This window comes from Scleropages formosus, chromosome 18, assembly GCF_900964775.1.
Source record: "Scleropages formosus chromosome 18, fSclFor1.1, whole genome shotgun sequence".
Lineage (NCBI taxonomy): Eukaryota > Metazoa > Chordata > Actinopteri > Osteoglossiformes > Osteoglossidae > Scleropages > Scleropages formosus.
Window position 1 is genome coordinate 21,681,591 of NC_041823.1, and position 24,478 is coordinate 21,706,068.

General features: G+C 43.1%; 1 protein-coding gene across 1 annotated transcript; it reads left to right on the forward strand.

Moving 5' to 3' along the window:
* Nucleotides 1-13,543: 13,543 nt before the first annotated feature.
* Nucleotides 13,544-18,442, forward strand: LOC114909115 (lymphocyte antigen 6D-like). Its single transcript, XM_029245928.1, has 5 exons — nucleotides 13,544-13,647; nucleotides 15,396-15,512; nucleotides 15,906-16,052; nucleotides 16,609-16,722; nucleotides 18,081-18,442. Exons 1-5 carry the CDS (start codon nucleotides 13,599-13,601, stop codon nucleotides 18,275-18,277), a joined length of 624 nt encoding a protein of 207 aa, XP_029101761.1. The 5' UTR covers nucleotides 13,544-13,598; the 3' UTR covers nucleotides 18,278-18,442.
* The last annotated feature ends 6,036 nt before the right edge of the window (nucleotides 18,443-24,478 follow it).

The following is a 24,478-nucleotide window of genomic DNA, read 5'->3' on the forward strand; positions in this document are numbered from 1 at the left end:
AGAGCACCATTCTACCACTTCCCAGTTGTGGAATCTCACTTGAAACAACTGTACCCTCTGTACTCTTGAACCTACCTCGTCCCATGTCCTGTTCCTCTTCACTCCCTAGTCCAGTTTCATGTCTCCCTGGTCACGACTGCTCGCTTCCTCCCTCGACTCCCGACACTGGATCGTTGCTCCAGCCCTGTTTGCCAATTTACAGAGCATCATGGACTTGGGCCTAGCCTCCTCCGTATCCTCTGCTTGCCATGATACACAGCGTATTACACTGTCACCTCGCAGTATTTGGGCATATATTTAGATCTGCTCACTCTGTGTGGAGTTTGCTTGTCTTCAATTCTGTGTGGGTTTCCTGCCACAATTTAAAGACGTGCAGTTCAAGTGTTGATAAAATAGCTTGTGCTGTGGGAATGGCTGAGTGAATGTGTGTGTGTGTGGCTTCCCTTCACAGGACTGGCATCTCATCCAGGGTGTACCTGCCCAGTGATTCCGTAAGAGGGTCTTGTTGTGTATTGATTATACTGAAAACTCCGGGCTAAGTGTTAATAGGCCACTCTTAATAGCACCATGGGTTAGAGTTTGGTTGGCTGGCAATATGTACAGAAAAGGGTAGAAGAGTTGTTGCTGCACGTGGTTCAGTAAAGGAAAAAGAAAACATTATCCATCGCGTCTTATCTTTATTTGTGTTTGAGTGTAGTTATTGCACCCGCAAACACAACAGGTCTCAGTAGTCTGGAGAATGACTAGGACAGTTGTGATGTTTTAAGCACTGTTTGAATGCTACTTGAGGAAACGTACAGAGTTTTTCTGTTTTGGGAAAGGGTTAGGGTTAGTTAAGATCCTAACCACAAACAGCCACCTCAACTCAACAGCATTTCAACAAGGATCAGAAATCTACAAGCCTTAGTATATTTGAAATTAAGAACTCTTTCGCTTCAATTTATTTTGAAGTTGGACTCTTCATAATGACAAGAAGGAACCTCAACAGCAGTTGGTGGTGAAAAAAACTCCTTTGCCTCAGAACTGTTGAATCCGCCCAGCACCGAAGAAATGTGTCACCGGGCAAACATCCTGGCATGGAGTAGGTGCCAAGTCGATTGAGGGCTTCCTTGCTGAGTTGGGCCCACGATGCCCCTGAAGCGAGGCATCCGGGCATCCGGGGCACACTTTCCTTGTTGCAGGGATGATTCTGGTGGCCCTTGATTGCTGATGACGTCAAGGACTACGTGCAGGCATGCTCGACATGTATCCAAACCTGGACACTCTCGGAGAAGCCAGCCGGCCTCCTAGAACCTCTCCCTGTGCTATCCTGACCATGGACCCACGTTGCCATGGACTTCCTGGTCAACCTGCCCACATCGGAGGGTAAGACTGTGGTGTTCACGGTGATTGGCTGTTTCTTTAAGGCGTGCCGGTTGATTCCACTACCCAAACTCCCTACTGCCTTGGAGGCTGCTGAGGTCCTCTTTCAGCAGGTCTTTCGACTGTACGGACTCCCGGAAGACATTGTGTCAGATTAGGGACTGCAGTTCATCTCCCGGGTTTGGAGGGCCTTCTGGGGATGACTGGGAGTCAAGGTAAGCCTGACGTTGGGGTACCACCCACAGGCTAATGGTCAAGTTAAACGGCTCTAGCAAGATGTTTTGAGGTATCTCCATTTGTACTGCTCCCAGAGACAACACCAGTGGGCTAGGTACCTGCCCTGGGCAGAGTATGCACACAACCCTGCTACGCACTCTGCCACCAGACTTTCCCCGTTTCAGTGTGTCTTAGGGTACCAGCTGGTCCTGTTTCCCAGTGAGACTCCCCAGAGCCAGATCCCGGCGGTGGAGGCTTGGCACCAAGAAAGCGAGAGGGTATGGAGGACGGTGAGGAATCACCTGCACCAGAGTTGTACCCGGATAGGTACAAGACACAGGTGGATCGCCACCGTTGCACCCTCTCCTTCCTGCCGGGACGACGAGTGTAGTTCTTGACCCGGGACCTCCGCCTTCATCGAAGAAACTGGGGCCCCGCTTTATTGGTCCGTTCAATGTTCTGTGGAGGGTGACCCCGATGACATATTGCCTGCAGTTACCTCCGGACCTCCAGGTGCACCCCACCTTTCATGTGTCCCTCCTGAAGCCCTCTGGAGTCTCCCTGCACCAATTGGCGGCCGTGACGGCCGAATCATCACCGGTGTTGATTGATGGGGACTGAACCTACGTCATCCGGACCCTGCTCGACTCCAGCTGGCAACAGAGACATCTGCAGTACCTCGTCAACTGGGAGGGCTATGGACCAGAGGAGAGGTCTGTGGTGATCAGTTGTGTTTTCTGTTATTACCTATAGAGGGCAGAAGTGTTCGGTAGGTACAGGAAGGATACGGAGGCAGCAAGGAAGCGGATTTAGGGGAGATACTGAAAAGCACATGGTTGTGAAAACCCAGCGTGAACATTAAACGAGGCTACGTGCCAGTTAACAATATCATTCTCACTGTGTTTATTGAGTAAACACAACAAGGTCCTGGATAGGTGCTTCCGACATTCCGGACCCTACCTTGGTCTCCAGCATTCACAGGGACCATCCCGATCAGCCAGCTCCTCACCCCCGAGAGCACCCGCCTTCTTGGTTTCGGGCATCTGGAGCCGCCCGTCGACGGGGGGTACTGTCATGTCCTCATCAGCCAGCACATCGGCAACATTTGCTGCCCCCTGCTGATGCAGCGGATAAAAGGGAACGCCGCTGAGCCCTCAATGCGGAACCTCACTTCTAGCGACTGCTGCTTCCTACTCGACCTGCGTTTCCTGTGATTCCCTCTGACTCTCTGATCTTCTGACTGTTCCTGGTTCAATTACAATTCCTGTCTTGTCCTTTAACCAACGTTCCCCAATCTCCTGACCTTTACTCTCCCTTTGATCATTCTTTTGCCTTTTCCCCATTTTCCTAAATAAAAGGAAAACACTGTCTGTGCCTGAGTCTGCCGCCTTCCTGAATGCCGCGGCCATGATAGTGTTACCGTGTTCGAGTGGGAAATGTGTTAATTGTTAATTGGTTAGCGTTTGGTGACATATGTAGAATATAAGGGTGTGATTGCGTCTGCCTGCGGGAGAAAGAGAAGAGAGACTGGGGGAGCTAAGCAGGCTGGGAAGGCTGGCTAAACACACAGGTCCTGGAGGAAACAGGGCCCTCGGACCGGGAGCATTATTTCCCTGTGTGCCGGTGTTCGAATAAAGCATTTGAAATTAATGCTGCCTCTGCATCCTTCTTCGCCCCATCCAAACCCACGGCACTGTGCACATTGGTGTCAGAGTGGGATGGGGCAGGACCATGAGAGGCTGGATTCGGGAGAAGTTGAACACCGAAGAGGAGGAAAGGGAAAACGGCGCGAGAACAGAAGTCTGCGGGACAAAAGAACGGTGTCCGGCGGAAGAAAAGCATGCAACGGTGGAGGTCGAGGCGGAGAAGGAGGTGCGGAGTACTGGCGTCCAGGGGGACCCTGGGGATGCGCACACTGTGGTGAAGACGGCGGAGGAGGGCTGCGAGTTGCCGCTAAAGACGGGTGAGCAGGTCGAGTGGGGTCTCCCTGCGCCCATGTAAGGTGAGGCAGAAGAAGGCAACAAAATGCCGGCAGGTGCTGAGGAAAGTCGCCCCGCGAAGAGCGACGCTTTCTTGAGGAGGTCGGTCAATATGCTGAACGACGAGGAGCAGCATGCCTCGACTGTGAACAGGCAGGGCTCTGTGATGGATGTGAGTGAACCCAGCAATGCGAATTCACCTGCGGAGCAAGATTTCACCGCTTTTGTGGAGAAAGCGCCTAGCCTGCCTCAAGCCCTGGCGAGCTTTCAGAAAGAGCGGCATGACGGACCAAACGCTGCAAAAGCAGGAGGGCTGCGCAAAAAGAAGCAGCCGGTTTTATGAGCATCATGGCGGGTTCGGCATGCCGCGAAGCGGCAGAGGCGTGAGCGGCAAGCAGGACGGCTTGCCCGGGTCCTCTGCCGAAAGATTGCCGAGGCGCAAGAGGTGCGGCAAGGTGGCTGGGGGTGCAAGAGGGGTATTTGGAGCTGGGACAGCGCAGGAGGGCTGCGGAGACTCGACCCAACGGTCCAGCAAAAGCCGTTCAGCTGCGAGAAGCGCAAGGCGGTCTACAAAAGCCACATGGGCACCGCCATGTCCAATACGTGTCACGTGCAAGAAAGAGAGCGGTGCTGAGACCGATGCCGGGTGGATAAGGGACCAGGATGGCCACCTGGACCCCCAAACACACCAGCATGCTGGGCTACTGCGATTTTCCCCGCACCAAGCACCAGGGCTGAGCGTCCTGGACTTACACTCTTGACCGGAGGCATGTGGGGGACAGTGTTGGACATTGGGACATTTGTGGGGCAGGCAGCAGCAGGGACACTACTATTATTTTTGACGGGGGGCTGTGTTATGACTCGCGTTACTGTGTTCGAGCAGGAAATGTGTTAATTGTTAATTGGTTAGCGTTCGGTGCTGTATGGGGAATATAAGGGTGTGATTGCGTCTGCCTGGGAGAGAAAGAGAAGAGAGATTGGGGGGCTAGTCCTCGGACCGAGAGCATTATTTCCCTGTGTGCCGGTGTTTGAATAAAGCGTTCGAAATGAACGCTGCCTCTGCATCCTTCTTCGCCCCATCCAAACCCACGGTGCTGCGCGCCACAATACGTTACCATTCCAGTATTCATACAATTTGACTGCTTTTGTGGTAGCCTCAGGTCTTAAACTGATATTAAATTATTTCAATTCGAACAGATGTCAAAGAATGCTCCACTGATGTTTTCTATCACCTTGCACACAATGACTCAAAGTAGGAAGGAATTAAAATGAGATTTAGTACAAGAACCCCTACCATAAGCCAGACGATTCTGTGAAAAGGGCCAATTAGTGACCAAATGTAAAAAGGCATCAATTATAGATGAATTTCAACTAGATACTACACATAGTACCCCATGTTTATATTATTATTCCACTGAAGAAACCACAGTATTTAAGAAGAAACTGCAAGGATGATTCTGTGTCTTTTCCATTTGTATAGGGGTGGACAAATCCAGTATGTGTGGACTGTAAGGAAAAAAAGGAATCATCACATGACTTTATCATATAAAGCTAATTAGATTTTTCACCTCACCTTAAGTGAAAGCTGTTTTATTAAACTGCAGAACTCTGCTCCTTGAAGTTCATAGCTAAGCACACTTACATCTCTTAAGAAGCCTGTGAAGATCTAGGGCTGGGTTCAAATTCAGCTGTGGAATGCAACATAGCCTGACTGTGTCTGGCAGTTACTTTGGGCTTTGGTTTCCAGGCAGTAAATATGAGTCAACAGCAGTGCAAAACCTGTTTAGCGTGTTAAAACTATATGCATCACTAAAAGGAAAATTGAACATTTTTGTGTTTGAAGTCACTGAAAATGGCAATCATATTAGGGTTCTTTTTTTGAATCTTTATTTTTTAAAAAAGTCTGGAACTTGTTGGTGTTCCAAGAATGCCAATGGCCAATGTATGTCATTAATGTCAAGATAATGTGTGTAATATGGTTTTATAATATGGTGTATAACGATATTTCGATGATTACTCATGGTAAATATATATTTCATTGTACAATATGTATGATCCATTGCTGAAAGTATGCTGCAAATGCACAAGAGTTCTCCTTTACCGTAATGAAATTAAGAACAAGTAATAAAAAAAACCTGACAAGAGCAAAGGAAGACCTTTCTATAACTCACCAAATATAGACATGTGGATTGTTTAAGATGAAGGTCATAGCGGGTACTGAAAGGAATTAGTCGAGATTTCTTTTTTGATTTACCGACATGTATGTAGTATTTACCTACATGTGGGATTTGGGTCCTGCATAAAGCACAAGGGAGACTGAATTCTAACTGAAATTATTTATTAGGCATTATGCCATGTTCACTTTCAGTGAAAGGGAGTTTTCGTTTAGTTTTTTATTGTGCCACATCACCAAAGAGTCTTTTAGTAGACCTTTCTATAACTCACCAAATATAGACACATGGATTGTTCAAGATGAAGGTCAGAGCGGGTACTAAAAGGAATTAGTCGAGATTTATTTTTTGATTTACCGACATGTATGTAGTATGTAGGATTTGGGTCCCGCATAAACAGAGGGGAGCCTGAATTCTAACTGAAATTACTTATTACACATTACGTGCGTTCACTTTTGATTAAAAAAAGCTTTAACTTAGTCCTTTTATCATGCCACATCACCAAATAATCTTTTAGTAGGCGTTACTCAAAGAACTATTTATAAGAACAACTTTGTAAACACTAGTTTCCAGTAAAACGAAACTGAAAATGTGCTGCTTCCTATCACGCCATTTCATTACTCTTCATGCTTTTATTTACATTAACATTAAATGGGATCCGATTCTCCATGTTGCATGTAAAGTTATCTATTTGGTCATTTAAATGTATGTTTGGTATACATATTGTCATGCTGGGGACAGGTAAGTAGTGGACCCAATTGCGGGTTGGTTTTAATCTTTTAATGAGGTTCGTAGGACTGGACACAATCGAAATCAGGGACAGACAAAGGTCTTTCAAGGCGTGAATGTAGTAGGTAATCCAGAGTCAGTAGTTGAGGAGAACAGGCAAGAGTCAGAAACCAGGAACAAGGGAACAAGCAAGACAAAGACACTGAGACTGCAAAACCACGAAAGTATCTGTGAGAATCCACGTCGACGGGTGGACATGGATCTCCTTTTATTTGTGTTCTGTTAATTGGGTGCAGGTGTTGCCGCTCCGCTCGTTCCCGGTGGCGTGACAGTAGCCCCCCCCTCCACAGGTGGCATCTGCCGCCCACCGAGGCCGGGGAGGATGCCCCCTAGGCTGAGGTTCTTTGACCCTGGCCGGTAGGTCACTGTGAATCTGAACCTGGTGACAAACAAGGCCCAGCATGCCTGCTGAGGGTTCAGACACCATGCTTTCTGCAGATATTCTAGATTTTGATAGTCAGTTAGAATCAGGAACGGGTGCGCAGTTCCCTCCAGCCAATGTCGCCATTCCTCTAAAGCTAGTTTGATTGCCAGAAGTACTCGATTCCCAATGTCATAATTCCGCTCAGCAGGTGTTAGTTTTCGTGAAAAGAACACGCAAGGGTGGAGCTTCAGGGGAGTGCCCTGTCTCTGGGACAGGACTGCACTGATCCCGACCTCCGAGGCATCCACCTCTACCATGAACGGTAATGAGGGGTCGGGGTGTCTCAAGATCAGAGCCGTGGTGAACCTGTCCTTAAAGGTCTGAAACGTTGTCTGGGCCTCCTCGGTCCACTTCAACTTCTTCCCCTCACCCCGTAAGAAGCTTGTAAGCGGAGCCGCCACCGAGCTGAAACCCCTTTTGAATCTTCGGTAAAAGTTAGCAAAGCCCAGAAACCTCTGCAGGGCCTTGACTGACGTGGGCCGGGGCCAGTCTAACACTGCCTGCACCTTCTTCGGGTCCATAGCTCCCCCGTCAGCACTCAGGATGAAGCCAAGGACGGAGACCCGTGTCTGGTGGAATAAACATTTGTGGAGTTTGCATGTACTCCCTGTGTCTGCGTGGGTTTCCTCCCACAATCCAAAGACATGCTGTTCAGGTTCATTCATAGTGTGTGAGTGACAAAGAAAGTGTGTTCCACTAATGTATGGATGAGTGACCTATTGTAAGTAGTGTATCTAGCAGTGTAAGTCACCTTGGTGAATAAGGTGTGTGGGTTTGTAACACTAGATAGGGTTCACTGGAAGTTGCTTTAGACAACAGCATCTGATAAATAAACGTAAACTAGAACTTCATGGTGCTTTTAACACCTGCGCTTAATTAGTAATACGATTCTTAAGAAGTAGCACCTGTAAAATCTGGCTGATTTTCTTGGTGGACATGTCATCCTCCCTTATTGTCACTCTCTTGCTGCTTTTGAAAAGCACCTAGTGAATCATATTACCTTAAGTATAACTTGGAGCGAAGCCAGCATGTTTGATGAAGCCACTGCTGGTTTATGCGTAGTTTCAATTACTTTACATTCCAGTAGTTCAAGAATACCACAAAACGAAATAACTCAAAGTCAAAAAATAAGACGGCAAGAAACTATAAATGAGGCATATTTTACATTTTGAGCAAAAATTGCTTTTTAAACACAGTTAATTCATAATTTGTTTTAATTTTTAAAACAAAAAACGAGCGAAGGCATCGTAATTATCATTTTGCGTTTCAATTTCTGTCATGGTGACCGGGCGGAACAGAGCGGTGGACTCAAGAGCGGTGCTTGTTTTCTTGGTGTTTATAAATCAGACGAAAAAAGAGTGGTCAATAAACAGGCAAGGGTTAGGCGATTAGCAAACAGTGTCCAGAGGGAGAAAAAAGAATTGTCAGAACAAACAGGCGAAGGGTCCTGGAATACCAGGGAAGCAGGCACAGGAAACACAGAACATGATCGAGGGAGGAGCACAGAGTTTCCGCATTAAAGGTCTTCTGGGGCTACCTTTTATCTGTTGTTCACCTAAATTAGCAGCACGTGTTGCAGATATGCCAGTCAGTAGGGGTGTGACAGTTACCCCCCCAGGGGCAGCACATGATGCCCTATGCCGAGAGGGAAGACGCCACCGGGGCGCGGTGCCGGTCACTCCAGATGGTCCCTGTGGAAAGTAGCAATTAGATCTGGGTCGAGAATGTCACGAGTGTCCACCCAAGACCGTTCCTCTGGGCCGTAGCCCTTCCAATCGACCAGATACTGAAGTTCCCCACGCCGCCTGTGAGAGTCCACCAAGGACCAGAAGGTATATGCTGGACCCCGTCAATCTGTACTGGAGGTGGGGGATTGTTCAGGACGGCTGGCTGATGGAGAGAGGTCCCACAGGGCTTAAGGAGGGAGAGGTGGAAGGTAGGATGTACCTGCATGTCAGGAGGCAATTGTAGTCGGTACGTGAATGGTGTGACTCACCGCAATACCTTGGATGGGCCAATGTAGCAGGGGCATAACTTTCTTGAGGGCAGTATCAACTGAAGGTCTCAAGCGAAGAGCCAGACGTGTTGTCCAGGTACAAAAGAAAGGGTCCATCAGTGGCAATCTGCCTCTTACTTATATCGCTCCATGTGCGCTCACAGGTGGCCTTTGCGTGGACTGCCATGTCTCGCGCTGTCCCGGTGCCAGTCCTCCACGGCTGGTACCTGACTGGGAGTGGTCTGCCAAGGGAACACAGCAGGCTGATATCCCAGCATGCGCTGAAAAGGAGACAACCCGGTGATGGTATGGGGTGCTGTGTTATGTGCGTACTCGGCCAGTACCTGACCCACTGATGGTGTTTTTGCGAACAATAGGAACGTAGATACCTGGCAATATCCTGGTGGAGGTGTTCCACTTGACCATTGACTTGAGAATGATAGCCAGAGGTAAGGCTCACATTGACTCCAAAATGTCCCCAGAAAGCCTTCCACAACCTCTAAATGAAATGAGATCCCTGGTCTGAAACTATGTCCTCCAGCAGCCTGAACAGTCGAAACAGCTGGTTGAACAGGACCTCGGCCATCTCCAAGGTGGTTGGTAGCTTGGGGAGAAGGATCAGACGGCAAGTTTTTGAAAACTGGTCTGATAACATCACAATCACCATCTTACCCTCCAAGGCGGGGGGAATTCACCAGGAAGTTGATGGGTCCAGGGACATGAAGGAGCAGGCAGTGGTTCCAGAAGACCTGCGGGCTTCAGAGCTGAGCTCCAGGCTTGGGAACATGTACCACAGAGCCACCATGTAATCCTGGACATCGTCAGACATGGACGGCCACCAGAACTGTCCCTGCAAAAGGGAGAGTCTGCCGGATGCTGGGGTGTCCTGAGGAAGGAGAATTGTGTGTCCACTGCATTAGAGTGGAGCGCAGGCAGGTGGGCACGTATTCCTTTCCGTTGTGTTTGTCTGGTGGCGCTGTCTCTGAGGCCTGCGCAGCCTGCAGCTCTTGGTAGAACTGGCAGCGCACTGGGGCTACAAAGTTTTAATCCAGCTCTCACTGTACAGTTTGCACATTCTTCTCAGTTTTCAGTGAATTTGCTCCCACAGTGAAAAGACAGGTTTCAGATGAACTAGGGAATTTAAAATTGCCCGTTGTCTGTGTGTGCTGTATAAATGGGGGAATGATTGTAAGTACCTTAGTGTACAGTGTCAGGCACTGTAGCACTCACTGGAGCCAAGTCCAAAGGGTTCTGACATGATCTTACATAAATTCAGCATTGCATAGCTTAAGCTGATATTCACAATGGATGATATAATCATACACGGAAGATCGAAAGAACAATATAATAACAGTTTGAGAAAGGTATTAGAAACATTAATAATGGCAAACTTTCAATAATTAACAAAGGAAAATGTCAGCACGGAGCAACTAAATTGCTGGATACAACATTAGCAGTGAAGGTATTACACGCAAAAACGAGTTCAGTTGTAGAAAACATGTCCAAGCTATGGAGGAAAAAGATGTTCAAAGGTTCAATGGACTGGTGAGCTACAAGATAAAGGTCATATCTGAAAAATCTGAGAAAATAGCTCCACTCTGAAGACAGAATGAAAAGAAAGGAGAATGGAAATGAAACCATAAATATGAGACAGCATAGAATCAACTGAAAAAACAGCTGACAGAAGAACCGGCACAATTTTTTTTATCCTGTAAGACCAGTCAAGGCTCCAGAACACATTCCATCAGCTCAAGCAGGCACACCTGCATCAGATCAAGGCATAAAACCAGCTTCACCACCCACATCACTTGTAGAATCTCATTGAGGCTCATGTGATTTCAGAGTTGCCTCACTGATCAAGGCAACCACCTCGGCTTCGACATGGACCTCGACAACAGCTCTTCTTCATCACCTTGCCCAAAGAACCACTGCCCTCATTCTCTTCAATAAAACCTGCCCTTGGGTCCAATCTCTCATCTTCCTGTGTCCTCAGACTATTAAAGAAGGTTTCATCATATGTGTTAGAATGGATTCCTATGCATATATCTTTTGAAGCTATATGGTAGAAACTCACACCTATGAAAGACTTCATCAGTTTGCGCTAGGATTGCAAAAGTACAATATATACACACACACACACACACACATATATTGTCATGAAAAATAAAGGTGGACATACGAAGTATTGAAAAAAATTAAACATTTGAATCTCAGTAATGAAAATTGTAGCGACTTCTGTTGCATTGAGTTCCTACTGTGGGGCCTGTATTTAAGATAGTAAATCTAAACTGTTTTTATTTCTACATAAGAGCAAATACCTTACTTAACTTAGAAATGATTAATTCTTGTCTGGTGAACGTTCGGTGTATCAGTAATGCCTTACTTTCAGATGGGTGCAGAGAAAGGGGACAGTTTTTGACTGCTGCATTAAGCTGTAATGTCTCAAAGTCCTTTTAAAAAATTATATTCCTCTACATTCCTTGAAATTTTTGACCCAAGAATGGAGTAATTTTATGCCAAGCTGGATAGACGGGCGTTTCTCAGTTGGCCGGTGCAATTTTGACGGACCGAGCAGACTGAAAAGTTGCAGGCCGCTACAATCAACAGACCTGCGCAAGACTTGCTGGTTTTCACACACAGCCTCTGTACTGAGAGACACAGATACACACGAGCTCTTCACAACCAAAAGTTATCCCCTGTATATATGAAAGGTATAATACTTTTTATATGATTAAAGCAAAAATTAGTTTACAGTAAACTCAACAAAAGAATATGTAAATACACTTGAGAAATAACAAAACATTTTAATGAAATAAATCACAATACTTTCTACACGAGTTATTTATCATATCAAAACTAGTTGCACAGTGGTGGGGAGAGTAACGTAAACAGTACTCAAGTAAAAGTACAGTACTGTTACGTGAAAACATAGTAAACAAGTCGTCGTTGTTAATTAGAGGAAAAAAGTCAGGTCATACATTTATTCTACGTACGTGTTGCTTTGTGCGGCGTAAATAAGAATTTTGTGCGTGTTGTCTGTAAGATATGAGCAGCAGTTTCTTTCCCCCAGACCATGACGGCACCAGCCCCCCTGCAGCGACACTGGCGCTGGAATTCGGGCGCGTGCTGTTGCGTTTATACAGGTAAAACCAGGATACTTTATCTTGTACTTTTCCAAAAGTAAACGGCCGTTCATGTCACTCATGCCTCTCATAACCCCACACCCTACCCCACAAAGGTGGCGACACCGGGACTCGGCGCATTTGATTTAGTGCTGTGTGTGCTCGTTCCGTTGAAAGCATATCTTTTTTAGCTTTTTAGATATTACCGATTATTTGACACATGACGTCACCCAGTCCGCGAAGCTGGTTCCTTTTCAAAGAGAAAAAACAAAGAAATCCCTCATGCTTTATTAGTGCTGCGTTTGTGCCGTTTCAAAAACCCTTCTCTGTCCCTGTTCGAGATACTTATTTTTATTATGATTTCTAGACTGGTTTTACAGCTCTCTTTCTCACTTGACTAGACACTCAACTGTGTCTAATGATGATGGTCTGTACACATAATTTTTTGTCCATTCATAAACCCTGAAATTAGCTACTGGCACTTGGACCCCCAGAGCAGAGGTGTTTTTTTTCTCCCTTTACTTTCAGTTGGGAGTTTTTTGATTCCTTTCCTCCGTGGCCGGTAGGAATACTTTAGCTTTAATAAATGCATTGGTAGTGTTTAACGCTCGTCTGTAACCGAGTTTTATTTTCCATGCATATGTATTTCTTTCTTTGCCCTTTTGCCTTTGTTCAGCGCCCTGTGTCACATTAATTGTAAGAAGTAGCCCCCCTCCGGCCTTACGCCCTATGTTGCCGGGTAGGCTCCGGTTCCCCGTGACCCCGTATGGGACAAGCGGTTCTGAAAATGTGTGTGTGTGTGTGTGTGTATTTCTTTCTTTGCCCTTTTGCCTTTGTTCAGCGCCCTGTGTCACATTAATTGTAAGAAGTAGCCCCCCTCCGGCCTTACGCCCTATGTTGCCGGGTAGGCTCCGGTTCCCCGCGACCCCGTATGGGACAAGCGGTTCTGAAAATGTGTGTGTGTGTGTGTGTGTGTATATAGTAGCATGATAAAATTATAAATTTACGCTGACAAAACTGAAACTACCGCTGTTAAACTGATGGTATTTGCCTACAAACAGCACAAACAACAAACCTCAGCTCATGATCCCAGTCCAGATTAATTCAGTTCAATTTATAAGGCGCTCATATGCTTTATCATATATGCTACTATATATTATATGCTAATTTTATCATATATGCTTTATCATATGTCTTATATAAGTCTGTTAATTACGCTATATTAATATCAATGAAATTAACTTCTCTATATATTTTATTTTATACTATTGATTTTGGTTTAAACAATATCGCATACAATTATTTCTTTCCACTTCACAGCAAATTGGAGAGAGAGGTATGAACGTCCCACAAAATTTAAATAGTTTTTTTAAACATTAACATTTACTTTCCATTATTTTTTAACTGATCAGTTACAAGAAATTAGACCTTGATTAACTTAAGTTAGTCTGTCAGAAAACGCGCCCCTTCTGCGTCACTCCTCGGATAGGTATAAAAACGGAAAAACGACTCACTTATGCACCACACGAACAACTCAAGATGAAGCTTCTCCTCCAGCTCATCCTCACCTGTGCGACCTTCTCTAAAGGTACAGTACCATAGTACAGTTTGCTTCCGATTGTATACAAAGTAATGCGCGTTTTGTAACTAAACTTAGTTACACGGAAGATGCAACAAAGCAGGCTACATTAAGCAGTTGCAAGTTTATTATTAATTATTATGAAAATGCTTGTTTTCACTTCACTCGGTACTTAAAATTAAATACAATTAACTGCAGTAACCCAAAAAGAAACTAAATTTCAAAAGGCTCACAGCGACGACGTTTTCATGACTGTTGCCCTTACTTGCTCAACCTGGACAGCTTCAGTAACAAAAATCACAAATCACTGATTTATTACCCGTATCCTGTCTTACCCCGAATGCTGTGCTCGATTTTAAATTTACATTTATTTATTTAACATATGCTTTTCTCAAAGAAACTTCCAAAGAACTCTTGTGTAGTGTTACCAACCCACACACCATGGCATGGCATGAGCGTGTCTGCAGTATTGTGAAAACCTGAGTCTACAGAACATCATAGATGATGTAAAAATGTAAATCATGACAATGAGTCACACTTATATCCACACGGAGAAGTTATTAAGTATATTTCCAATTTGTGCATTATTTATTTGTTGTTTTAAATGTGCTGCCTGTCAGTGTCACTTTTACAGAACCTTTTGACCCACAAAAGAAGTACCTGGGCGAAAGCTGAGCTCCTTGTCTCTTGTGAGGTGTATCGGCTCAGCACATATTTACCGACCAAATGCAGCAGCAACTACAAATTAATGCAGTATCTCTCCCGCATTAAATTCAAATCTTAAATGCTTTTCCATCTCATGGCAATATGAACTCCAGCACAACCTATGGAGCAGCTTTAACATAGCTTGGCATCCTTGGACCTCGCATCCCTCAAGTTCTTCTGCCCCCCCCCCCGCTCACAACCCCATCATAAATAACTGATGACTGTTGAACGATCTACCGAAGCCATATTCAAAGATTTTGGAGCGGCTTAAAACCATGAAATGGCAAAAGGTATACCGCCGGACTACCACCAGGACTGCCGCCTTCCCTTAGAATAAACAATTATATTTAGTCTAGTCAGCCTTGTCTGTTAGGAAAGGCACCTTAAAACATGATTTCCATTCCAACAAACTGTGTTTTTCATATATTTTGCTTTAATATTGGTTTGATTGTACTTCATTTAATCATTAATAAATTAATTTTGTAGCGTGAGGACGGGTCGGGAGTCCGACGCGGATGCGCGTTGCTGTTACATCCGAACACGGACGAAAAGAAGAATGATCCCACGTGCAGAGTGATATAATTAGAAGTGCACTGTGCGGACTGTATTTAAGCACTCGATGGAGGCGAAACAAGAAACACAGGACAAGGAAACACACAATGTGTTCGAAAAAGGTGAACAGTGAAACGCGAATCTGTGCGTATGACTTGATCCCAGAAGCGTGACGAAATACCGGACTGGAACACTGGACCAGGACTGAGGCTGGGGCTGACAAGACGGGCACTCGGGACTGGAACATAAACACCTATGGAACAAACTGAGGAAACGGGAGACTGCTAATCGCAAGGAAATCACAATGAAAATGCTGATTAAGAATCCGCAATCGGTCATCCACCGCTTGCTCCTTTTGTACCTCGGCAACCTATGAGATTGTGAACAGATACATGGGTCTGGGCCAGGGGCACTGAGTGGCGCCTCCTCTGGCCAGGAGCGGTATTATCCCCGTGAGTCGTGACAATATAATTTCTATTAATAACAGATATTTATTTTAGGTTATCCACTGAATTGCTACCAATGCACATCTGACTCCAATGGACAATGCACACAGACTACAGTGTGTCCATCCTCTGCAAACACTTGTCAAAGTTCAACAGTTACTGTCTTCCAAGGTAGGACTGCAATGTGACACTGTCCATGAGGGTGAAACAGAGGAGTAAATAAAGGAAATACTCAAGTAAAGAAAATACAATTGGTAACTGCTTGGAAACATTATGTGACAAGTTTATAAAATATATGTTTATATTTGTAAATATATATTTGTATGTTGCCTAGACTTTGTAAACAGTAGCTAGGAAATACCAAAGACATGTTTTTGTTTTTTCAACCTTTCAACATGATTACTCCAAATAATAATTAATAGCATGTAGCAATTTATTGTATTCCTTCATTATTTAATGTCAGCCCTTACAGTAACTTAATATTAATATGATATTTTCTTTTTCATGTAATTTAGCATTTTTAAATCTAACAAACACAATTGTAGTGATTTTCTTGGTTTCCAGGAAGTTCTGTGCTGACTGAAACATCGCTAAACTTCTGCACAACACCTCAACTATGTATCTCTGGTTCCATTAATTTTGGAATCGTCAGGACAACAGTGAACACCAAGTGCTGTAGCACTGATCTCTGCAACAGTCAAAGCACTCCTGGTATTTATTATTCAAATATAAATCTGCGATATACATTTATAGTGTACGTCTGACACATAAATGGCTTGATCATGTCTACAGTCAGTATTAAAATTGCAGCTGATAATTAATCCTCCCCATAGACTTAAAGCCAAGGGAACATTATTGTGTAGTAAATGTTAGGTAAAACATGTAGAGCTTGTGGAGCTTTATTACAGCGGGTGACTTCAAGGTGACAGTTTAAAGAGAACTAGTCTCATGAGATAAGCTCATATAACATTGTATTTTATAAAATCTAAAGATACGGCACAGGAAAAACAATTTTTGGTTGTCCCTGTGTTAGGTAACATGTAGGATAGTGTTCCCTCAACTTCACAAGCTTTGAAGACACAAATTATAGGCAAACTGTAATAACAAATATAACCCATGAAGGACAGAAAAAAAGAATGGTAAAATTTAATGTAATCTTTGCCTTACGTTTCTGGTGTTTATGCCATGTCAGTATTTCAGTAGTGGAAGTTACCACTGTTATCTTTTTGTTTCAGTACTTGTTACTTATTATTGCACTTTATTATAGCATTGGCACAAAATTCCCCAAATGGGAAACAGTGCTTCAGCTGTGACCTCAATAATGACTGCACGTCAGTTATTAACTGTCTGGGAAATGAAAACAATTGCATCAATGCTACAGGTAAGAATCTTTTGAGTAGCAAAGCAAGTTAAATGCATACAAAATAGGGGGAAATGGGGAAAAAAATGATGTAGCAATGTATGAAGTGGAACTAAAATCAGACCAAGACTTCTGTTAAGAATAGATGATTCATTGGTAAAAATCACATCTCTGCTATTTTTCCACATCTTTTCATATGCAGAGCAAAAGGTCCACCAACTTAAGTCAAATGCTCTGTTAATTCTTTTCAGCTAATTCACAAAATGTTTTAAAGTAGGAGTAAAACTGAATAAATGCATCTTCTACAGTACTTCCAGTTATGCCATTATGTCCGGTATAGAGAGTGTAAGGTTTGTGCTGCAAATTTTTCACGAGTAGTGTTTTTTGTTATAAACTTTGATGGCGAGTTGTGCAGAAATTGTGCGAAGAACAAATGCGGAAAGTAAAAGCCGAGTCTGAATATCGTAGAGGATAAACTGTGATTAAACCTCATTCAAAAGCCACAGCTGAGATTTAGGCTTTTTTACATCTGAGTAACACTTCTCCCATTCCACATACATGGGGTCAGGGAGTGTAGGGGTTACAACTTTTGCCTTCCACTCAACGGACCCTGACTAGAATCCTGTCCCTGTAAAGCCATAAGCAGGGTACTTAACCTGAATTCTCCAGTAAAAATTACCCAGCTGTATAAATACCTGGACAGTTGAAAGTATAGCTTAGTGTACAAATGTAACGATGCAAGTTACATTTAATTAATTGTTTGTTAATTGTTGTAAGACTATGTGTTTCCCTTTTAAATCACTGCAAATACAGTACAATCTGCAAGTAAAAAACTGCTAATCAGTTTAAATCATTTTAGTGTTGACTGAACCCACTTGTGATTCTTGCCAAAAACTTATCGAAAGCCTTTCACATTTAAAAATTCTTTACTTGAGTAAATACACATTTTGTCCTCGGCTGCAGTGAAAGTAGTTTCACTCGGTACTAGCTTATTATTATTAAGCACTCACTCATTATATTTCTGAAATATTTGCTTGACGTGCTGTGTTTAACTTATTGAAACAAGTAGTGGCATAGTGGTCACGTTTATTGTCTTGATATTGGAAAGTGCTGCTCTCACTGTAACACCCAGGAGAAAGGTACTTACTCTTAGTTGCTCCAGTATAACATGCAACAACAAGCTTTATGCCAGTAGTAAGTTGCTTAGAGTACAGACCAATTAATGTAAGCTGCCTTACGTTGACAGTACACAATAAAAGAACAATCAGAATCATAACTTTGCCACAATAATGATTTACAGGCATTATAGCACCTTTTCACTGTCTCGGGGCAAACGAAATCTTATTGTTTTTATTAATACATATTGTGATTTGTTTAAGTTTCACAGCGGACCATGCAAGGCTGCGTTTCTTCAAATATTTGTGCTGCTGCTGCTGACGTGTCAGCTCAACTTGGCCTGAATCTTGGTGTCAACATAAGCTGCTGTGATGGAAACCTGTGCAACAATGCTCAGCGCATCATGGAAAGCATCTTCCTCCTACTGGTGCCTCTGGCCTCCACTTTCCTCCTCTATTGAAAATGTAGAGCTAGTCCAGACTGTTCTGCACCTTCTTTCTTCTTTTCAAACCCTGTCCACAGGCCGTGCTGTGCAGTGATTTACATACATTCAGGACCTTGATCTCTTACACCAAAAGAATAAAATTCAGAATCTATATTGTTAAAAACATTTAAATTTGTTGTTTCAGGCATTTAAACCATAGAGAAAATATTTACACCTGTTAGATATTGCTTAAAAAGTACAGATTGTATCATTGTAATATTGCTTCCCATTGTCTATACTTTCATTTAAAATCACTTATATATATGGGATGATTGTATTTTTATTTACTACATTCTCCAATGGTATTGAGAGAAAATATGGTGTACTTTTTTTCTTAGTGATAATAGGTTTTAGTCTTGAGTATATTGAACTTTTGGTGAGATTTTTAATTTGCATTGCTGACTACTTTGTGTCTGAATTTTCTCAAATGGAAAATTGTTTTAATAAAACTGCTTCACATTGTCTGTACCTTCATTTTAAATCACATATCTGGGATGATCGTTTGTATTTTTAGCTTTTTATCATTACATTATTTGAGGGTCTTGACAAAAAATATGGTGTACTTCCAATTTTCTTACTCATCATACATGTTAGTCTTGAGTATTTTGAATTTCTGGTGAGATTTTTAATTTCCATTGCTGACCATTTTGTGTCTGAATTCTCCTAATTCTAAAATTATTTTAGAATCTGATTTGTCATGCATCCTGGAATTAAGTAAATTTGCAATTAACGCTCAAAATTTCCAACTATTGTGAGATGCAGTAAGGAAGGAGAGACAAAGCAAACACTGTAGCAGTTATCAATCACAATATTTGTAAGATACATAACAATATTTGTAACATTTTTATCTTGTCTTTAATGTCATATATTCAGTCAGTCACTTAGCAGACACTTTTCTCCAAAGCGACATACATCTCAGAAAATACAAAAATTGCATTACATCAACAAATGTTTGGATTTGCTCACTCTGTGTGGAGTTTGCTTGTCCTCGTGTCTGTGTGAGTTTCCTGCCATGATTTAAATAGATGCAGTTCAGGTGCTGATAAAATAGCTTGTGGTGTGTGTATGGCTTCCCTCCAAGGAACTGGCATCTCATCCAGGGTGTACCTGCCCAGTGATTCCGTGACAGGGTGAGGGTCGCAGACTATCTGGAGAATGACTAGGACAGGCGCTTAGTTAAAAGTGATCTCTGTGATGTTTTAAGCACTGTTTGATTACTAGTTGAGGAAACGTACAGAGCTTTTCTGTGTTGGGAAAGGGTTCGGGTAGGGGAAGGGGTTGTGACTAGTACTGATAACATCATAGCCTGACTGTGCATGGCAGTTACTTTGGGCTTTGGTTTCCAGGCAGTAAATATGAGTCAACAGCAGTGCAAAACTTGCTTAGCATGTTAAAGCTAAATGCCGCAGTAAGAGGAAAACTGAACATTTTTCTGTTTCAAGTCACTGGTAATGGCAATCATATTAGGGTTCTTTTTTGAATCTTTAATTTTAAAAAAAAAAAGTCTGGAACTTGTTGGTATTCCATCCAAAATGCATGAAAGATGGTCAAGTGTGGAAAGACCTATCACATCTGTCTGTACTTCAAGCTTGCTTGCCCATGCCAGGTTGGTGGGAGCCTGGGCACCTGCTTGACACCCCCATATTACAGAGAAATGAGTCACATCCAGCTCAGGAAGCTCTGTCTCACTAAATGCCCCCAAACAACCCAAAGCTTCCAAAACCGCACGAGATGTCTTCTGTCCTATGTATACATCTTGTAATTCCAACATTAAAGTTGGCCTACTTGTTAAAAAATTCAAAAGTCAGACATTTTTACATTTCTGAAATAAGTTACATCTAGCAGGGCAACTCAGACAATTTTGGTAGACTTTGTTTGGTGAAATGTTGTTAGTGTGGTCATCACTGTGTGCTTAGAGAACCACTGCTGCTTGCTGACATTTTCTTATAGGCAAATAACATGAGGCATGAAAGGTAAAGCACAGAGGTTCTCGGTTCTGGCTCCGTTGTGGTGGAACGACCTTCCCCTCTCATTCAGAACTGCAGAAACTGTCTACATTCCAGAAGGGTCTGAAAACTCACCTTTTTCCAGAGCCATTTTGCCCAAGATCTCTCCAGCTCATGTACAGTGTAAATGTTAATGCACCGTAACTTCACGACCATCACCAGATAAAGCCTTTTATCAGCCACTACTCTGGCACTGTTTTTGCTTGCTTGCGTATCTTAATATAAAAATAAAAATAAAAAAAATGGTAGGAGGGTATCAGGATTTGTCTATCCTGTGTTTTATGCACCTACTTGAACGATGAACCTCAGTTCAGCAAGCGGTAGGTAAAAAACTAGGTTTGCTTGAGTCACACATGTCTGCAGCTGCTATGTCTCTTTTTCTTAATGTAATGAATAAACTGTGCCGTTGTTGAGATGACGTACGTCGCTTTGGACAAAAAGCATCTGCTAAATGAATAAATGCGAATGTAAATGTAAACATCATGGTTGCAGTTGCCGGGATTGAGCGCAAAGAGCGCAGCGCTGACTGACTTCAAGTCAAACTACTTTGCCAGTTTGGTTTCGTTTCACGAACACGCTTCACACCCCTTCAGGAAAATAAAAAAAAAAAAAAAGAGAAAAGTTTTCAAAAAGTTAATTTATTGTACCACACGCATTGTCTCTTTCGTGAGTATGATGAAGATCATCTAGGAAATACTATTTCTTATAGGAAACATTTAAGAGTACTAATCATAGTTTATGGTCAGACTCGCGCGGAGACTAGTAGGAGGAAAAGATGATACTATAGTTACGGATTTTCGATTTACCGGCACAATGAATGAATGACTAGGTCCCGCATAATGATGAGACTGAATTCTAACTGAAACTATATAACCGAGCGTTCGTGTAAGGTTCACCTAGACACTTACAGATAAAAAAAATGACAATCGATACCCGTCGAGGTTGATTTCAAACATTTTCCAAGTTTTCTTACTGGAGCCAACACAAGTGAAACTTATAAGCAGACTGATGCACTCCAGTGCGCATGTACAAAATCCAGCCTGCGGCAAGCCCCGAGGGGAGAAAATATCCAGCACATTGTAATGATGACGTATCATGGTGGAGACTAAGTGGTTGCTCCTCCCCCTCGGTCCTCGCTCCCGCGCGCGCAGGCTGATATACTTGGCCGTGTACACATTTTGTGCCTCGCACGTTTTGGAGATTGCTTTAATGTTGTTTATTTTATTGTAAGGACAGCTGTGTGAAATATGTCATGCATAGTTGCCTACAAGATATTAAAAAGAAGAGCTTCCTTTTGTCCGTGTCCGTCTGGATTTATATAATTATACGCCTTTCTGGAATCCACGTGAGGATCTGGGCTAACTCATTGATTAGCCGGATCGTTCCAACATACACACACACACACACACAGACACGTTCAGAATTAGTGTATAGTCGCCGAGTGTTATAATATTCAAGCAATATCTAAAATTAAATGTTTTACAATTATTACACGTGTTCACTTTCAAAAAGTCTTAACTTCGTTCTTTTATCGAGCCACATCATCAAATAATCTTTTAGTAGTAGGCATCATTCGGGGAGGGACGGTGGCCCAGCTGCTTTGGCCGGGTCCCTCTTCCTGGTGGCGTTGGGCTCAAGTCCTGCTTGGGATGCCTTGCGATGGACTAGCGCTCTGCCCGGGGTGTGTCCCCTGCGCCTCCGGGTTAGGCTCCGGCTTGCCATGACTTTGCTTGGGATAAGTGGTTTTAGTGTGTGTAGGCGTGACTCAACTATTTGTAAGAACAAGTTTCAACACTACAGTTTTGGTTTACAGTAAAACGACACTGAAGATGCGCTGCTTCCGATATTGCGCCATTTCATTACTCTTTATTTACTGGCAAATGGGCATATGTAGCGTGTGTTATGTTGAACACAGGAATCCAGCAAACTGACTAAATCACAGGTGCTTCTTTATTCAAAGGGACAGGCAGGGGTCAGTCAATTTGCAAATATCATTCCAAGGTATAGGCAGAGGAAGAAACCAGGTGGACAGAAGCACAGACACACACTTTCTGAACCGCTTGTCCCATACGGGGTCACGGGGAACCAGAGCCTACCCAGCAACTCAGGGCGTAAGGCCAGAGTGGGAGGGGACACACCCAGGATGGGACGCCAGTCTGCCACAAGGCACCCCAAGCAGGACTCAAACCCCAGACCCACCAGAGAGGAGGACCCAGTCCAACCCACTGCGCCACTGCGCCACTGCACCCCCCTGGACAGAAGCAGACTGTCAAAAAGCCAAACAGGAGGCACACAAAGGACCTGCCTCAAGCTGGCCATGGCCCACTGCCATTTACTCAGACAATGAAGTATGCTATGTGTGAAAAAGAAACGCATATTTTTTTAACAGCTTCACGTACATCTGAAGGAATGCTTCATCCAATTGTCATCAGCTCTGTTTACCACCTTACTGCTTAAGGCAGCTGTGCTGCATAAAGTTTTATTGGAGAGCATTTTTTGCCATTTTGTAATATGAAAAATATAATTTTTCTGGTACTCAGTGACAGTTAAGCAGCATCTCAATTGGTTCATTAAAAACAATGTTCATGTTATTTTAGACAAGATATAGTGTAAACAAAGACACGCATATTACTGTGAACCATGACACTTTCAAAGTTATGTATTTGGGCATTTACATGTATGTTTGATATACATATAGGGCACATCATTCAATTATAGTTGTAGTTGCAGTCCCCGAATTACAAACGAGTTCCGTGTCCTCACTCTGTCTGGATTTTGACAAAAGTCCGAACAGTTAGGTATGTCAGTTTGTCAGATGTTTCTCTAAGTATATTGTGTACCTTTCTATGCATAAGAAACATTTCGAATACACTAAAACATCTTTAATATAAAAATGAAGTAATAATAATAGAATGTAATGATAATATAATAGTACATGTAACTACAGTACTTTTAATAGAGAGAAACATAGAAAGAGATAATAAATGTTACTACTGTCATGATGAACAGAGGACACAGAGGAGGCTGGACCCAAGTGCAGGTTCGATTATTCACAATCAAAGGACTAGATGTTTTCTCGTGGTCAGGGACAGGCGAACGGTCGGTTGATCAATAAAGCAACAGAGGCGAGGATCTGAAATCGTGGTCGATGGAAAAGGCGGGCAGTCGATAACAAAGAGATGTGGAAGGGGACTGGGGAACAATGAGAGACAGGACTTGGAAGCGCAGAGAGTGGGGGAGGTTGTCTGGAGTGAGATTCCACAACTGGGAAAAAATGTCTTTTGTAACCGAGTGCTCTCTCAGAGAGAGAAAGGGACAAACATTAAAGAAACTTTAACATTTGCTTTTCCAATGTTCATTGGCATTTCATCTTTCGCTTCATTATTTACTCTTTAGTTTCAATCGTGACTGTTTAATTTTTCTCAGATGCATCACCAGCACTTGCATCACATTTACGCTTTGGTGTCATGGTTAGGAGGGTAAAAACAAAAAAATTAAAGCCAAATACAGTAACACGAGACACTGTTAACAGGAAAAGAAGGAAATCTGTCCTACCCTGGCCTCATGCGGGCCACCCATGAGCCGACAAACCGCTGTAGATGCGCAATGTTTTCATGTGCTTGGCAAAGTGACGCCCGTTTATTATTACGAATATAGAGTAACTCAAGTTTTTAATATAATAAACTTAACAATGAAGTTTCATTTGATTGTTACTGAAGGGTGACAAAGAAATCAACTTCCAGTCAGTAAGAGGGTGGTTCGTAAGTACGGCTTGAACGTAAGTCGGACGTTCGTAACTCGAGGACTGTTTGTAGTATAATATTGATTTGTGTCAAATATGCATCTGTATACCTCCTGCCATTTTCCCACAGCCTAAATTAAGATACCATAAAATCCCTATTTAACGTCCTCGGGGGTGTTACATTTTCCAAAAGGGGGGCGTTTATTAGAGGTCATGTAGTGTAATCGATCATCATTTCTCTCCCTAAAAAGTTCATGCAAATGCCACAAGTACAAGTAAATGTGTTAATACAGTTATACAGTTGTCAATATCAGTGTTTTTCACGGAAGTTTGACGTGCTCATATAGTTATTAATGTGTTTGTGGATTGTTTCATGTTACGGACTATGGAAGAGAATGGGATTTAAAACTTGGTACCGGTAAGCTTTTT

Excerpts from the sequence above, each read along its gene's own strand:
- LOC114909115 (XM_029245928.1), top strand. The coding sequence starts at position 13,599 with ATGAAGCTTCTCCTCCAGCTCATCCTCACCTGTGCGACCTTCTCTAAA. Across the intron at positions 15,513-15,905 it reads AACAGTTACTGTCTTCCAAG|GAAGTTCTGTGCTGACTGAA; the intron begins GTAGGACTGCAA and ends CTTGGTTTCCAG. Across the intron at positions 16,723-18,080 it reads CAATTGCATCAATGCTACAG|TTTCACAGCGGACCATGCAA; the intron begins GTAAGAATCTTT and ends GATTTGTTTAAG.